Source organism: Moschus berezovskii, chromosome 7 (genome assembly GCF_049115385.1).
Source record: "Moschus berezovskii isolate FMDL1 chromosome 7, NW_MosBer_1.0, whole genome shotgun sequence".
In the NCBI taxonomy this organism is placed as follows: Eukaryota; Metazoa; Chordata; class Mammalia; order Artiodactyla; family Moschidae; genus Moschus; species Moschus berezovskii.
In genome coordinates, this window is record NC_142466.1 from 93,968,709 (window position 1) to 93,985,450 (window position 16,742).

The following is a 16,742-nucleotide window of genomic DNA, read 5'->3' on the forward strand; positions in this document are numbered from 1 at the left end:
CTTTTCTCTCACTCCCCTGGACCACATATTCCCCTGCTGACAGTTCTCAGTGGGGACTTGTCCTTTACAACTTTACAGTATAGGTATTTGGGTACTTACTTTCTTTTCAAGGTTGTAAACTCTTTGAAGGACAGAACTATTGCCCCTCAATGCTTCGCGTAGTTTCTTGTACATAGCTGGTAATAAATAATTACCAACTAGATAACTATTTCTCTTTGTGTATTGCAGGTCATCTAGAAGACCCCTGCTTCATTCAGTGAGAGGAGTGGGAGAGATTTATTCTGGATGGTAGAACAAAAGGAAGAATATTGATGGATTTTAAACTGCAGTTTTTAAAGCACTTGAGAATACTGAGGAAATAACTTCTTCTCCTGCACTGCATATATAGGTTAAGGTGGTTTCTGATGCAGCTGAGAAAAATGCAGAGCATCAAGAAGGAGCAGGCATCTCTTGATGCTGGTAGCAGCGTGGACAAGATGATGGTGCTTAATTCTGCCTTGACCGAAGTCTCCGAAGACTTGACGACAGGGGAAGAGCTCCTTCTCAATGAAGGAAGTGTGGGGAAAAACAAGTCCTCAGCATGTCGGAGGAAACGGGAATTCATTCCTGACGAGAAGAAAGATGCCATGTATTGGGAAAAGAGGCGGAAAAATAACGAAGCTGCCAAGAGGTCCCGGGAGAAGCGTCGACTGAATGACCTGGTTTTAGAGAATAAACTCATTGCACTGGGAGAAGAAAACGCCACTTTAAAAGCTGAACTGCTTTCCCTAAAATTAAAGTTTGGTTTAATTAGCTCAACAGCCTACGCGCAGGAGATTCAGAAACTCAGTAATTCTACAGCTGTGTACTTTCAAGATTACCAGACTTCCAAATCCACTGTGAGCACCTTTGTGGATGAGCATGAGCCCTCGATGGTAGCCAGCAGTTGCATTTCTGTCATCAAGCACTCTCCTCAGAGTTCTCTGTCTGATGTTTCAGAAGTATCCTCGCTAGAACATTCACAGGAGGGCCCTGCACAGAGTGGCTGCAGAAGCCCAGAAAGCAAGTTCCAGGTCATCAAGCAAGAGCCGATGGAACTGGAGAGCTATGCTAGGGAGCCCAGAGATGACCGGGGTGCCTACCGAGGGGCCGTGTATCAGAACTACATGGGGAATTCCTTTCCCGGGTACTCGCACTCTCCCCCTCTGCTGCAGGTCAACCGGTCCTCCAGTAACTCTCCGAGGACATCGGAAGCTGATGAAGCTGCAGTAGGAAAGTCATCTGACGGAGAAGATGAGCAGCAGGTTCCCAAGGGCCCGATCCACTCTCCTGTCGAACTTCCGCGTGTCCACGCCACAGTGGTTAAAGTTCCAGAAGTGAATTCCTCTGCCTTGCCACACAAGCTTCGGATTAAAGCCAAAGCCATGCAGATAAAAGTGGAAGCCTTCGATCACGAGTTTGATGGCACACAAAAACTTTCCTCACCTGTTGACATGACATCTAAGAGACATTTCGAACTCGAGAAGCATCCCACCCCCAACCTGGTACATTCTCCTCTCACTCCCTTTTCAGTCCAAGTGACTAACATTCAAGATTGGTCTCTCAAATCTGAACACTGGCATCAAAAAGAACTTAATGGCAAAACTCAGAGTAGTTTCAAAACTGGAGTGGTGGAAGTGAAAGACAGTGGTTACAAAGTCTCTGACCCAGAGAATTTGTTTCTGAAGCAGGGGATAGCAAACTTGTCTGCAGAGGTGGTCTCACTTAAAAGACTTATAGCCACACACCAAATCTCTGCTTCAGACTCTGGGTAAAATTACTACTGAATAAGCTCTGGGCCTTTAGAGATGTCATTTGCAATAGATGAGTATGTTTTGTATTAGGCTGAATTTTCACTGGACCTGTGATGTCATTTCACTGTATAACGTTCACATGTTGTCTGTTGGGTGTCTTTTTGTGCACAAATTATTATGAAGATTAGACTGTGTTATCATTCTGCCTTGTGTATAGTCAAATAGTCCATCGCAAAGGCTGTATATATTGAACATTATTTTTGTTGTTCTATTATAAAGTGTGTAAGTTACCAGTTTCAATAAAGGATTGGTGACAAACACAGAACTTTTGCTCCATTGCACTTAGTTTTATGGGAAAGACAGCAATTTAAGTTACAAAAGTAGATACTGTATTAAGATACTCTACATTTTACTTATTTGGGGGAGTTTTCTCCCATCTTTAGTAAATGAAAGTCAGTCATGTCCAACTCTTTGTGACCCCATGGACTGTAGCCTGCCAAGCTCCTCTGTCAATGGAATTCTCCAGGCCAGAATATTGGGGTGGGTAGCCGTTCTCTTCAGGGGATCTTCCCAACCCAAGGATCAAACCCAGGTCTTCCACATTGCAGGTGGATTCTTTACTGTCTGAGGGAAAACTAAAATATAAGTTCAACACATACTTTTCTTTTTCTAGTTTGGTCCAGGGTGTGGTAAGTTTGAAAACCCTCCACAGGAGGAGAGTAGAGAAAAGGGGGTGGGGAATGCATTTTCTTGCATCTGAGACTAGTAATTTACTAAATTACTCGCTGTTATATATTTTTCTTTATGGTTTCGTTTTCTCTATCCTTTTTGTTTTTAAGTAGAAAAATCCAGGTTGTTTAGCATCAGCATGGCTTTAGTCATCTCTTTTAAGTGTGACACATGGAAGTGAATAGTTGAGTCATTGACCCACTTTGTTATTTAGAGGTTCTATTAAAACAGTGGATTAAAGACGAAGGATGAAGTCATTTTTATGTTATTGTAAATCTTAACAGTTCCAGAGTATAACAGTCTAGGAAATTAAGCTAGTGAAATACTGTTTTTACTTAGTTTCCAAAATTTCAAAGAACACATCAATGATTACATTTCATCATATTCAACCTGAGTATATGTAAGGACTTGGCTTTTTACAGTTTGTTAATGATGACTATAAATAATAGCTCCAGTTTGGAAGCTATAATATAGAAGTCCAGAAGAAAGCATTGTTCTAAGTAAACCAGTGACAGGACCATGACTGATGATTGGTCCAGGATCCTCATTCGTCCCGTAGAAGTAAGTGTCCTTAAATACAGACAAGTGTGTCTTCTGTTGCAAGGTGGGACTGGCTTCTGGGTAGGGTGGAAGCGGTGAGTGGATGCTAGTCAAGAACAGCTTTCTCCAGAGCTGTTTCCTCACCAAAGCCCTCTCCAGAACTGTTCCCACACTGCCTTCTTTTTCATCCTTGAAGTATGTGTGTATGGTGGGGGTGGGGGCATAGGGTGGGAGTCTTGAGGCTTCATAATCCATGACCTAAACCCTCACTGTTACCCATATCTCCTGGTGGTACCTAGGAAGAGCCCAATTATAACATCCCAGTTTAGAGGGCCCCTGCCTTTTTGACTGCCTGATTTTTAGTATTTTAAACTTCCTACACTTTTGTATTTTAAAAACAGATCCTTTGAGCTAAACGGAATGCTGGGACACACACACAGGCCATCCACTTTGTCCTTTTGGACACGGTGACCGGTTTCCTCTGAAATCTCCTGACGCTTAGGGAATGTGTTGCCAGTCTCAGCCCTTGGACTTATCTTTTCGGCAGTTTTTAGTGACTGGATGAGGCCCAGAGGGACACCTATATCATCTGCAGATGTTACAGGGAGAAGGAGGGTTAAGATCCTGGATGGTAGTCGACATCCAAAAGCACTTCACAGCCTAGAATGGATGGAATGACTATAACGACATGAACCAAAATAGGACAGGGTGTGAAGTCAGGTTCCTGTGTCAAGTGGGAAAACAAAAGGCTGTCCAAGTTCACAACTGGGGAGAAAACAGTAACTCCATATGGAAGAAAAAAAGCTTTAGTTCCCTTCAGTACGCCCAGTGGAGTGCTGGGTTGTGTCAACACAGTGTCCAAACAAAGAGACAGCGGTCCTGCCGTCCTGGGAGCATGCCTGCCAAGAGATTCAGTAGTAGACTCCCAGGGAGATTTTGCAGCCATGAAATAGAAAATATTAAGAAAACTGTTGATAAATTGCCCCCAAAAGGGATGAACCATAGACTGTGTGGTACTTACCGTAAGTGTCCAAGTGGGTAATAGCAAAAAAAGGTAAATCTTGAGTTGTTTTCAGGAAGAATTGAAATGTGACTGTCAGATCGGGAGCAAAGCACCCTGCCTACCTGAGGCTATGTTACCTCCCCTGTGAACTGCTAACGTTAGCTACTGTGGTAACTATATTGCATCTGGATGCCCCCCTCCTTAGTCATTTTGTCTTATAATTTCAAGCTTCTAAGATTCCACGGACATGAGTTTGGTGATGGACAGGGAAGACTGGCATGCTGCAGTCCATGGGGTCCCAAAGAGTTGGACACGACTGAGTGACTGAACTGAAGACATGGCTAAGATGATATTTAAAATGGTACTTCTTAAGCATAAAGGAGGACAACAAGGACCTATGGTATAGCACATGGAACTCTGCCCAATGTTAAGCAGGGGGAATGGGAGGGGGAATGGATGTATGTATATGTGTGGATGAGTCCCTTCACTTTTCACCTGAAATTATCACACTGTTAATCAGCTATGTGCTATGCTTAGTCACTCAGTCGTGTCAACTCTTTGCGACCCCATGGACTGTAACAAGCCAGGCTCCTCTGTCCATGGTATTCTCTAGGCAGGATTATGGAAGTGGGTTGTCATGCCCTCCTCCAGGGGATCTTCCCAACCCAGGGACTGAACCCACATCTCCCACATTACAGGGGGTTTCTTTATCATCTGAGCCACCAGGGAAGCCCAAGGGTAACCTATCCCTTCTCCGGGGATCTTCCTGACCCAGGAATCGAACCAGAGTCTCCTGCATTGCAGGCAGATTCTTTACCAGCTCAGCTACCAGGGAACCCCTAATTGGCTCTACCCCAAAACAAAATAAAAAGCTTAAAAAAAATAAAGTTTGACATAAGCAATTCCAGACTCACTAGGAACCAAAGAGAGATCAAGTCAGATAATACTGTGATACTTCTGTTCTACAGTGTCAGCTGAGGAAATGCTACCACTTCTCTGTCCCACTCACAAGGTTCAAAACAGTGATATAAAATGTGTTTAAAGCCAAATGAATCTCTGTGTGCTAAGTCACTTCAGTCGTGTCTGACTCTTTGTGACCCTATAGACTGGTGCCTGCCAGGCTTCTCTGTCCATGGGATTCTCCAGGCAAGAATACTAGAGTGGGTTGCTATTTCCTACTCCAGGGGGATCTTCCTGATCCAGGGGATCAAACTTAGGGATCTTTTATGTCTTCTGCATTGGCAAGTGGGTTCTTTACCACTGGTGCCACCTGGGAAGCCCCAGAGCACCAAAATTCTTAGGAATTCCCAGAAAGATGGCTCTCAGGCAGGAAGTGGCAGCCAGGAAAACACAGAGGTCCCATGTCAGTCACTGGCCACGAGCAGAGAGAGGGAAGCCTGAACGGTCAGCCGTGGAGCTAAGGGGGAGGCTGCAGCAGAAACGACTGGGTTTCCCCTCCACCTGCCCAGGACGAGGTGAGCAAGGAGTGTGGTGGTTGTGGGGAGAGTCCAGATAGACAGGCAGTGTCGTGGGGCCAATGTGTAGAACACAGATACGTGTGTCCCCTGTAGCCTGCCTACAGCACACCCCTCCTGTGTTCAGCAGTATCTCATTATTTTTGTGCCCACTTTATAAAGGAAAATACCTGGACTCTGAGAGGTTAACTTGCCAAAATTTCTCACAGCAGCCAGAACCCAGGCCCCACAGGACTAGGACAAGGCAGGCCAGCCAAGCATCATCTGACACCTTAGTTTCCCCTAAAATAATCCAGGGAGATGAGACTAGAGAGTCTCTAATCTGCAGCAAAGAAGGGGGGAATCTAAGGAGGTGTCCAAGCTGTAAGTACCCTTTCTTTGCAAACTAGTGGAAGTGCTATGTAAGCATCTCCTTTTGTGTGACATCATAGTTGTGTAATAACTCATTTTCATCTTCAAGGAGCAAATAATCCCAAATAAAAACCACTAACATCTGGGTAGGTCTAAAAAACCATGTTAGATTTTTTAAATGGTAGCTATTGAGCTCATTTTTGAAAACTAAAAATTATTTCTCAAAAGTGAGAATCACTAGCAGCACCCATTTATGTGTGTGTATGTGTATGCAGGTGCGTTCATGCACTTTGTGGGGCAGGTGCTAGGGCTTGTTTAGGAAGTAGTACAACCACTGGAGTGACATTATGGTGTCCACAAACTACTCACACCAGGAAAACTTAAATAAGGAATACTCAAGTTTCCGCTGAAGATAGAGAAATAAAGAGAATTTAGAAATGAGTTGCAGTTGAATTAGAAACGTAAACTAGGATGTCTTATGGGAGGGTGAAGTAAAATATGACTGGTTTAAAGACTTTGGCAGCATTTTCTGCAGAGCTAGCTTTTCCTGATTCTAATGAACATAAGGGAAAAAAATAATTCAAGAACTAATGGAGGTAAGTGGGAGCAGTCTTGGCAAAGGAGAACAGGTAACATTAGACGGTGACAAAGAACATTACTTAGAAGTCAGGAGGGTATGCCACTATCTCCATTGAGTCATGATGGAGATTGCCAAGGCGTGATTGCTGTTGCTGAGTATTGATAGTGTTACTGGCAACAAATAGAAGTACTTCATAAAGTAAACTAAGCGAAGCAACCCAGACAGACACCACTGCCATTTTTTATATTTCCGTTTTGTCAGCCTTGCCCCGTGAGGAGGAAAAGGTTACTTTGGGGAAAGTGCTTGAATAAAGTCCAAGGTTCTGGAAGTCAAGAATAAGACCCACTTAAAAGTACACATGAACAAAATTCTGAAGATAGGAAAGGAGAGGAAGATCAGTCAGTAACAATACATGGTGATTTAACAAAAGGGAGACTAGCAGAAACCTCCAAATGAACCTTCCTTGAAGTGCCAACCAAGGTCCATCTAGTCAAGGCTATGGTTTTTCCCGTGGTCATATATGGATGTGCAAGTTGGACTGTGAAGAAGGCTAATCGCCGAAGGATTGATGCTTTTGAACTGCGGTGCTGGAGAAGACTCTTGAGAGTCCCTTGGACTGCAAGGAGATCCATCCAGTCCATTCTAGAGGAGATCAGTCCTGGGTGTTCATTGGAAGGACTGATGCTGAAGCTGAAACTGCAATACTTTGGCCACCTCATGCGACGAGTTGACTCACTGGAAAGGACTCTGATGCTGGGGAAGGTTGGGGGCGGGAGGAGAAGGGGACGATGGAGAATGAGATGGCTGGATGGCATCTCCGACTCTATGGACATGAGTTTGAGTGAACTCCGGGAGTTGGTGATGGACAGGGAGGCCTGGCGTGCTGTGATTCACGGGGTCGCAGAGAGTCGGACACGACTGAGCGACTGAACTGACTGACTGACTGACTGAAGTGAGCAGATATTTCAATGTAACAAGTTTTCCTAAAAGTTATTCTGGGGCTTTCCTTGTGGCTCAGTGGTAGAGAATCTGCCTGCAATGGAAGAGATGCAGGAGCCACAGGGTCGATTCCTCAGTCGGGAAGATCCCCTGAAGAAGGAAATGCCAACCCACTGCAGCATTCTTGCCCAGGAAATCCCAAGGATGAAGGAGCCTGGCGGGCTACAGTCTATGGGGTCAGAGAGAGTTGGACATGACTGAGTGACTAAACCACAACAACAAAAGACCCAGTTAATAAAAATAGTAATAATAAAGTTATTCTAACAGTTATACCAGACATACCATGAGAAGGGACATTTTTTTTTTTTTTTTAGAAAATAACTTTGGTGTACTACTGGGGTCACAAGGGAAGCCCTGAAAACAATAATGTCAGCAGGTGCTGGGCACCATGAGAAAGAGGTAGGTTGCTTTGCAGAACGAGTGAGAGCAGAAGAGGGTGGGGTGGTTGGTGCTGTGTTCAGGAGGCTGCTTTTGAAAGGATGGGGGTAGAGAGAAAGGAGGGGAGAGACAGGAGAGAGGAGGCCCAAGCAGGTCACTGATGAATATGTGGCAAATATGTGAATACCATTTCCTCCTCAAATTTTCAGTAAGCCCTACTAGGCTCTCAGATGCTTTGTGTGAGTGGACTTTTGTTTTCTGACTTTGGGTCAGCATTCTGCAGAGCAAAGCAGTTCACCTGGGAGTAGGGGTGGTGAGGGTTGACACCCAGAGGAAACTGCAGAATCTCGATGGGCATTTGGACTTTGACCACCCATATAACTGAGGCTAGGAGACCACCTTAGCTGGATCTTGGGGGCTTAGGGAAGCCCTGCCCATTATTAAATAAGAATTGCCTCTAGATGCCTTTGTGTGTGTGCTATGGAGGAAAGAGCAAAAAAGGACAGTATCGCCTCTTGAAGAGTTTTGAATTTGCTTGTGATGGAAAAACCAAGACACTAAAAGTGGAAACAGCCAGTAGACATTACCAAGAGGTAGAATGTATGAGGAAAAGTATGGCTGCGAGAGAAGCTGAAGGGTGGACTGCAGCCATAGCAAGGACCTGGGGGACATCCCAGCAAGAAAAGAACGGGCTGCAGGGGGCATTAGCACTTGGCCCTCAGGGAAGAGCTGAGTAGCAGTTCAGGTATTCTCTATCCCTGAAGAAGTGAATTCATTTAGAAGATTGATAAGCCATATAAAGTAGATAGCCAGTGTGAATTTGCTGTATGATGCAGGGAGCTAACACCTGGTACCCTGTGACAACCTAGAGGGGTGGGATAGGTGGGAGGGAAATTCAAGAGGGAGGGGACATATGTATACCTATGGCTGATTCATGAGATCAATCCTCGGTGTTCATTGGAGGGACTGATGCTAAAGCTGAAACTCCAATACTTTGGCCACCTCATGCGACGAGTTGACCCACTGGAAAAGACTCTGATGCTGGGAAAGGTTGGGGGTGGGAGGAGAAGGGGACGACGGAGAATGAGATGGCTGGATGGCATCACCGACTCTGTGGACATGAGTTTGAGTGTACTCCGGGAGTTGGTGATGGACAGGGAGGCCTGGCGTGCGGTGATTCATGGGGTCGCGGAGAGTCGGACATGACTGAGCGACTGAACTGAACTGAACTGAACTGATGCAAGCGTATTAGTTGCTTCAGTTGTGTGTGACTCTGTGCGACCCTATGAACCATAGCCTGCTAGGCTTCTCTGTCCATGGGATTCTCCAGGCAAGAATACTGGAGTGAGTTGCAATGCCGTCCTCCAAGTGATCTTCCCAACCCAGGGATTGATCCAGCATCTCTTATGTATCCTGCATTGGCAGATGGGATCTTTACAACTAGTACCACTTGGGAAGCCCATTGATGTATGGCAGAAACCTTTTTTTTCCAATTAATTAATTTATTTTAATTGGAGATAATTACAATATTATGATGGTTTTTGCCACACATCAACATGTATCAGCCACAGATATATATATGTTCCCCCTAACCCCATCCTGAACTCCCCTCCCTCCTCTCTCTACCCTGTTCCTCTGGGTTGTCCCAGAGCACTGGCTTTGGGTGCCCTGCTTCATGCATCGAACTTGCTCTGGTCATCTGTTTTACAAATGATAATGTACATGTTTCAGTGCTGTTCTCTCAAATCATCCCGTCCTCGTCTTCTCCCACTGAGTCCAAAAAGTCTTTTCTTTACATGTGTCTCCTTTGCCGCTCTGCATGTAGGATCGTTGCTACCATCTTTCTAAATTCCATATACATGCAGTTAATATATGGTATTTGTCTTTCTCTTTCTGACTTACTTCACTCTGTATAATAGGCTCCAGGTTCATCCACCTCATTAGAACTGATTCAAATGCATTCCATTTTATAGCTAAATAATATTCGATTGTGTGTATGTTCAAGAACTTCCTTATCCATTCATATGCCAATGAACATCTAGGTTGCTTCTTTTTTAATTGGAGGATAATTGCTTTATGATACTGTGTTTGGATGATGTATGGCAAAAACCAAAAACAATATTGTAAAGCAATTATCTTCCAATTTAAAATAAATAAATTTTAAAAGAAGATTGGTAAGAAATAAAATTCAAAAGTAAGTGTAGAACCTGTTGTCTAAGGACTTTGCGTTCCAGGTTTGAAAAATTACCCCGATTCACTTAGGAATGGCTGGAGGAAAGCACAGCCTCAGTCTCCTAACTGCCTGCTGAAAAACAAACTCAAGTGTGCGGTCAGGAGAGCAGGTGGGCAAGGATGAAGGGAAAGATTCGCGGAAGGCCAGGATGAATCAGGGAGAGAGATTCATGGTCAGAGCGCAAAGGTGAACAGAAAAGGATGCTGTGGGTGGACGCATGAGCAGAGGTCTCCGAAGTTTTGGGGAGGGTGGCTGGGGTGTGGGCTCATCCCAGCAGCCCCACGACAAGGCCCACTGGGCAAATGTGAGCAGACAGTGTGTGCTCTCCCTGTGCCCGGACAGTCGCTGAGGTTGACCTCTGCTACAGCCCTGAGCCGCCCTTGTGCCTGGCCTGGGTGCAGATTAAAAGTGACAGAGCATCTTCACACATCCATGTTGCCAGGTTGGAAATTTCCTAAGGGTGCTCCGGAGTCACCCACTTCCACTTACTCTTGAAGTCTGGACTCAGAGCTTCTTCCAGCGGGTCCCCTAGACCTGCCCAGGTGTGCACTTAATTCTCCAGAAAAGAGGATGGGGAGAAGGGTTAGAAAACATGGCAGTGCTGGGAGGAAAAGTGATTCAAGAAAGATAGAGACCCAAGAAGAGCAAAGCAGGAGGTTTTCTTTGAGGCGGGCAGCCTGAACCTGATAAGAAGAAACCCACAGGATCCTGGCAGGAGAAGGGGACTGCGGTCCTACACTCCAGGAAGTTGATGGGACAGGAGGCTGGCTCACCTGGGCACAGAATCAGAGAGGTCAGTGCAGCAGTTTTCCTCTTCAAAATTTACCCAGAACTGCTAAGTTGCCCTACAACCAGCCTTTTCCAGCAGGCAGTTCATAAGATCGCTTCTTTTCTTTCCTTAAAATCATGTCACCATACAATATGAAAAATACAAATGTGACATTTAGCTGAAAAGCTCTGACATGCTCGCCTTCATCAGCATTTTCTGGATGCTTCACCAGTAATGAATTGAGCCAACCAGGGTTCCTGAGAAGGTGGATTGGAGTGAACCTATTCTTAGTCTTCTACAAAGAAGGATAAATGTCATAGTAAATGATGTTTTGCTTCTTTGATTTATAGTTGCTTTTGTACTGTAGGCCAAGTGGCAACTGAGATCACATCTAGATCACTGCTGTGCAAAATTGTGATAATTATTTTGATAATTCAAGTGAAAGGATTCTGAAATTTTTGATATTGTAAATGAACATCTTTTTCAAAGAATCAAGATAATTGCCTTGCTATGAATATGCAAATTAGGCCTAAAGCTTGCAAAACACACAGAAAGTGTGTTTTCACTAGGTAGAAGGAATCATCAGTTCAGTTCAGTTGCTCAGTCGTGTCCGACTCTTTGCGACCCCATGAATCACAGCACGCCAGGCCTCCCTGTCCATCACCAACTCCCGGAGTTCACTCAAACTTATGTCCATCAAGTCGGTCATGCCATCCAGCCATCTCATTCTCTGTCGTCCCTGTCTCCTCCCACCCCCAATCCCTCCTAGCATCAGACTCTTTTCCAGTGAGTCAACTCATCGCATGAGGTGGCCAAAGTATTGGAGTTTCAGGTTTGGCATCAGTCCTTCCAATGAACACCTAGGATTGATCTCCTCTAGATGGACTGGTTGAATCTCTTTGCAATCCATGGGTCTCTCAAGAGTCTTCTCCAGCACCATAGTTCAAAAGCATCAATTCTTGGGCGATCAGCTTTCTTCACAGTCCAACTCTCACATCCATACATGACCACGGGAAAAACCATAGCCTTGACTAGATGGACCTTGGTTGGCAAAGTAATGTCTCTGCTTTTTAATATGCTGTCTAGGTTGGTCATAACTTTCCTTCCAAGGAGTAAGCGTCTTGCACCTCTTTAGAGTCATGCAATAAAGCAGAAATGCAGAAAGTATCACTCTTGTGTTCACTGAATTTGAAAGTAAATTAACTTCAGGCCAAAATGTTCAGTGATGGAGAAAAGTGTAATATAATAACTGATGAAAGCAATAAACAATGGCTAAGCAGAAGGAAATACAAGCAATTACTAGAACCTACTACTTTTTGTTTGTCACTGCCTAACATTTTTGCCAATTTCTCTGATGCCTAAAAAACACGAACAGAGTGCCAGAATTGAACTCTGCCTTAAAAATACAGTAATATGTGTTTTTGATGAAAGCATAATAGAGAACTAATAACAGGTCATATTCCTGAGCATGCCTTTATAAGAACTCAAGGCTTTAAACATAAAATTTTTGTGTGTGTCAAGTCAGGAACACAAGCAGCATTTCCTCTGCACCCTCTTTCTCATCCCCACCCGACTTCCTCACTCCCACATGACTGGAGAACAAAGTGATGGGGAAACCAGGGTCTGGTGACAGCAGATTCTGAAACTTCATTCAGAGGAATATTCTGTTTGTAGTGACAGAGATTGTTTCCCTCAGGAAATATAGCTGGTCAGAGTAAGGATGTGGGAGCGCTGGGTTTCAACACAGTGTGAACAGTATTATCTATCCTTTGGAGAGCTCTTACGGTGTCCATCAGGGAAGTGTGAACTTAACCTGCTGTATTAGTCAAGTGTGTTTAGAGAAACAGAAGCAGTAGCATTTAAGGATATCTATATCTACTTCTCCATCTATTGAGAGAGGAGAGAGATTGAGATTTATTATGAGGAATTGGCTCATGTAAATATGGGGCCTGAGAGGCCCACAATCTGCTTCTGTAAGCTGCAGAGCCAGGAAAGCCAAGCCAGTTGTATAACCATCTGAGTGCAAAGGCCTGAGAACCAGGAGAGCAGATGGTGCAAATCCCAGTCCGAGAGCAGAAAAAAATGATGAGATGTCCCAGCTCGAGCAATAAGGCAGAGAAAGAGAGAGAGAGAGAGAATTTTCCCTTCCTCTACCTTTTGTTCTAGTCAGGACCTCAAATTGGATGAGGCCCTGCACACTGGGAAGGGCAACCTGCTTTACTCAGTCCATGGATTCAAATGTTAACCTCATCCAGAAATACCCTCACAAATACAGCCAGAATCATGTTTAATCTAGGCATCCCGTGGCCAGTCAGTTGACGCATAAAATTAACCATCACACCTGCCTAAGCTCACAGAACTGGCAGGTAGCGGAGTCAGGATGTGATTTCAGGAGCTAGTGGTGCTTTAAAAGGCAGAAAGAAGAAAGAAAAAAAGAAAAAGGACAATAAGTATATTATCCTCTTGGTTGAGGCCTATTTGCCTCATGTCTGTGGGGTGCTCCAGTAGTCCTTTAACTCCCAACTCTTCCTTACTATGTGCTTATATTATGTAATATACTATATACAGTATACAGACACACACACACATATATATGTCTGTGTGTGTGTGTATATACATCTATATGTATATGTGTGTGTGTGTGTGTATTCACATACTAAACCACCACCATGTATTATTACTGGTATTTCTGATTTTCCATCTAAAAATTGTCCTCATGTTGTATATTTAAAACTAATACAACGTTATATGTATTGTATATATATATATATATATATGGGCTTCCCTGGTGGCTCAGATGGTAAAGAATCTGCCAGCAATGCAGGAGACCTGGGTTCGATCCCTGGGTTGGGAAGATCCCCTGTAGGAGGGAATGGCAACCCACTCCAGTATTCTTGCCTGGAGAATCCCCATGGACATAGGAGCCTGGCAGACTACTGTCCGTGGGATCACAAAGAGCTGGACACAACTGAGGGACTAAGCCCACACATATATACATACCTCATGCCCACTGTTGCAGATTGACCTCCACTCACTTTTTTAAAACCTCAATAGGTCCTCTTGTTAATAAATAATAAAAGCTGAACTCCTTTATTTGGCAGTCAACATTTTGGCCAATACTAATTTTTCCAGGCTTATCTGTTACCCACAGATTTGAGGCAAAGACTCAGACACAACTTAGCGACTAAAGTACCACCATGAGACGCGAGAGACGCCCAGCTCCCGGCGGCTCAGACGCGAGAGACGCCCGGCTCCCGGCGCAACCGACCAGGTGTAGAATCGTGGCTGAGAGGAGCTGCCCCGCGCCCAGGGTTAGGGCGGTGGCCGAGAGGAGCTGTACCACGTCCAGGAGGCGGTGGCTGCTTGGGCACCGGAGGGCCGAGAGGAGCTGATCCACATTCAAAGCAGGAGGGGCGGCCTTGAGGAGATACCCCTCGTCCAAGGTAAGGTACAGCGGCTGCGCCTTGCTGGAGCAGCTGGGAAGAGATACTCCACGACCAAGTGGAATATAAGAATCCAGTGTTCTGGGGAGGAAGGAACAAGACGGCAAGACCACTTTCTTCCCCACAAATTCATCAAAAGAACATTTGAACGTGGAGTAAAGTCCACAAAACAACTTCTAAATACTGGCAGAGGACATCAGGCTCCCAGAAAAGCAGCCCATTGTCTTCTAAAGGAAAGAGAAGAAATCCAGCTCCACCCACCAGAACACTGTCACATGCTTCCCTAACCAGGGAACCCGGACAAGTCACCTGTCCAACCCCACACACAGCGAAGAAACTACATAATAAAGAGAACTCCACAAACTGCAAGAAGAGGGAAAGGACACCCCAAGCAAAGCAATATAAGCAAGATGAAGAGGCAGAGAAATACCCAGCAAGTAAAGGAACAAGATAATTGCCCACCAACACAAACAAAAGAAGAAGATATAGGGAATCTACCTGATAAAGAATTTCGAATTTTGATGGTGAAAATGATTCAAAATCTTGAAAGTAAAATGGAGTTACAGATAAATAACCTGCAGAAAAGGATTGAGAAGATGGAAGAAAGATTTAATAAGGACTTAGAAGAAATAAAAAAGAGTCAATATACAATGAATAATGCAATAGATGAGATCAGAAACACTCTGGAGGGAACAAACAGTAGAATAACAGAGGCAGAAGACAGGATAAGCGAACTAGAAGATTGTAGAAATAAATGAAACAGGATAAGCGAACTAGAAGATTGTAGAAATAAATGAAACAGAGAGGAAAAAAGAAAAACGAATTAAAAGAAATGAGGACAATATTAGAGACCTCTGGGACAATGTTAAACGCTCCAACATTCGAATCATAGGAGTCCCAGAAGAAGAAGACAAAAAGAAAGACCATGAGAGAATACTTGAGGAGATAATAGTTGAAAACTTCCCTAAAATAGGGAAAGAAATAATCACCCAAGTCCAAGAAACCCAGAGAGTCCCCAACAGGATAAACCCAAGGCGAAATACTCCAAGACACATATTAATCAAATTAACAAAGATCAAACACAAAGAACAAATATTAAAAGCAGCAAGGGAAAAGCAGCAAATAACACTCAAGGGGATTCCCATAAGGATAACAGCTGATCTTTCAACAGAAACTCTTCAGGCCAGAAGGGAGTGGCAAGATATACTTAAAGTGATGAAAGAAAATAACCTACAGCCCAGATTACTATACCCAGCAAGGATCTCATTCAAATATGAAGGAGAAATCAAAAGCTTTACAGACAAGCAAAAGCTGAGGGAATTCAGCATCACCAAACCAGCTCTCCAACAAATGCTAAAGGATCTTCTCTAGACAGGAATCACAGAAAGAGTGTATAAACTTGAACCCAAAGCAATAAAGAAAATGGCTACGGGATCGTACTTTTCAATAATTACCTTAAACGTAAATGGGTTGAATGCCCCAACCAAAAGACAAAGGCTGGCTGAATGGATACAAAAACAAAACCCCCATATATGTTGTCTACAAGAGACCCACCTCAAAACGAGGGATGCATACAGACTGAAAGTGAAGGGCTGGAAAAAGATAGTCCATGCAAATAGAGACCAAAAGAAAGCAGGAGTAGCAATACTCATATCAGATAAAATAGACTTTAAAACAAAGGCTGTGAAAAGAGACAAAGAAGGAAACTACATAATGATCAAAGGATCAATCCAAGAAGAAGATATAACAATTATAAATATTTATGCACCTAACATAGGAGCACCGCAATATGTAAGACAATTACTAACAAGTATGAAAGGGGAAATTAACAATAACACAATAATAGTGGGAGATTTTAACACCCCACTTACATCTATGGATAGATCAACTAAACAGAAAATTAACAAGAAAACACAATCTTTAAATGATATAATAGAACAGTTAGACCTAATAGATATCTATAGGACATTTCACCCCAAAACAATGAATTTCACCTTTTTCTCAAGCGCACACGGAACCTTTTCCAGGATAGATCACATCCTGGGACATAAATCTAGCCTAGGTAAATTCAAAAAAATTGAAATCATTCCAAGCATCTTTTCTGACCACAATGCAGTAAGATTAGATCTCAATTACAGGAGAATAACTATTAAAAGTGCCAACATATGGAGACTGAACAACACGCTGCTGAATAATGAACAAATCATAGAAGAAATCAAAAGAGACATCAAAATATGCATAGAAATGAATGAAAATGAAAACACAACAACCCAAAACCTCTGGGACACTGTAAAAGCAGTGCTAAGGGGGAAGTTCATAGTAATACAGGCACACCTCAAGAAACAAGAAAAAAGTCAACTAAATAACCTAACTCTACATCTAAAGCAACTAGAAAAGGAAGAAATGAAGAACCCCAGGGTCAGTAGAAGGAAAGAAATCATAAAAATTAGGGCAGAGATAAATGCAAAAG

General features: G+C 43.6%; 1 protein-coding gene across 1 annotated transcript; it reads left to right on the forward strand.

Annotated features, from left to right (window-relative positions):
- Positions 1-254: 254 nt before the first annotated feature.
- NFIL3 (nuclear factor, interleukin 3 regulated) lies at positions 255-2,097 on the forward strand. Its single transcript, XM_088838159.1, has one exon. It carries the CDS (start codon positions 405-407, stop codon positions 1,791-1,793), a length of 1,389 nt encoding a protein of 462 aa, XP_088694285.1. The 5' UTR covers positions 255-404; the 3' UTR covers positions 1,794-2,097.
- Positions 2,098-16,742: the final 14,645 nt, after the last annotated feature.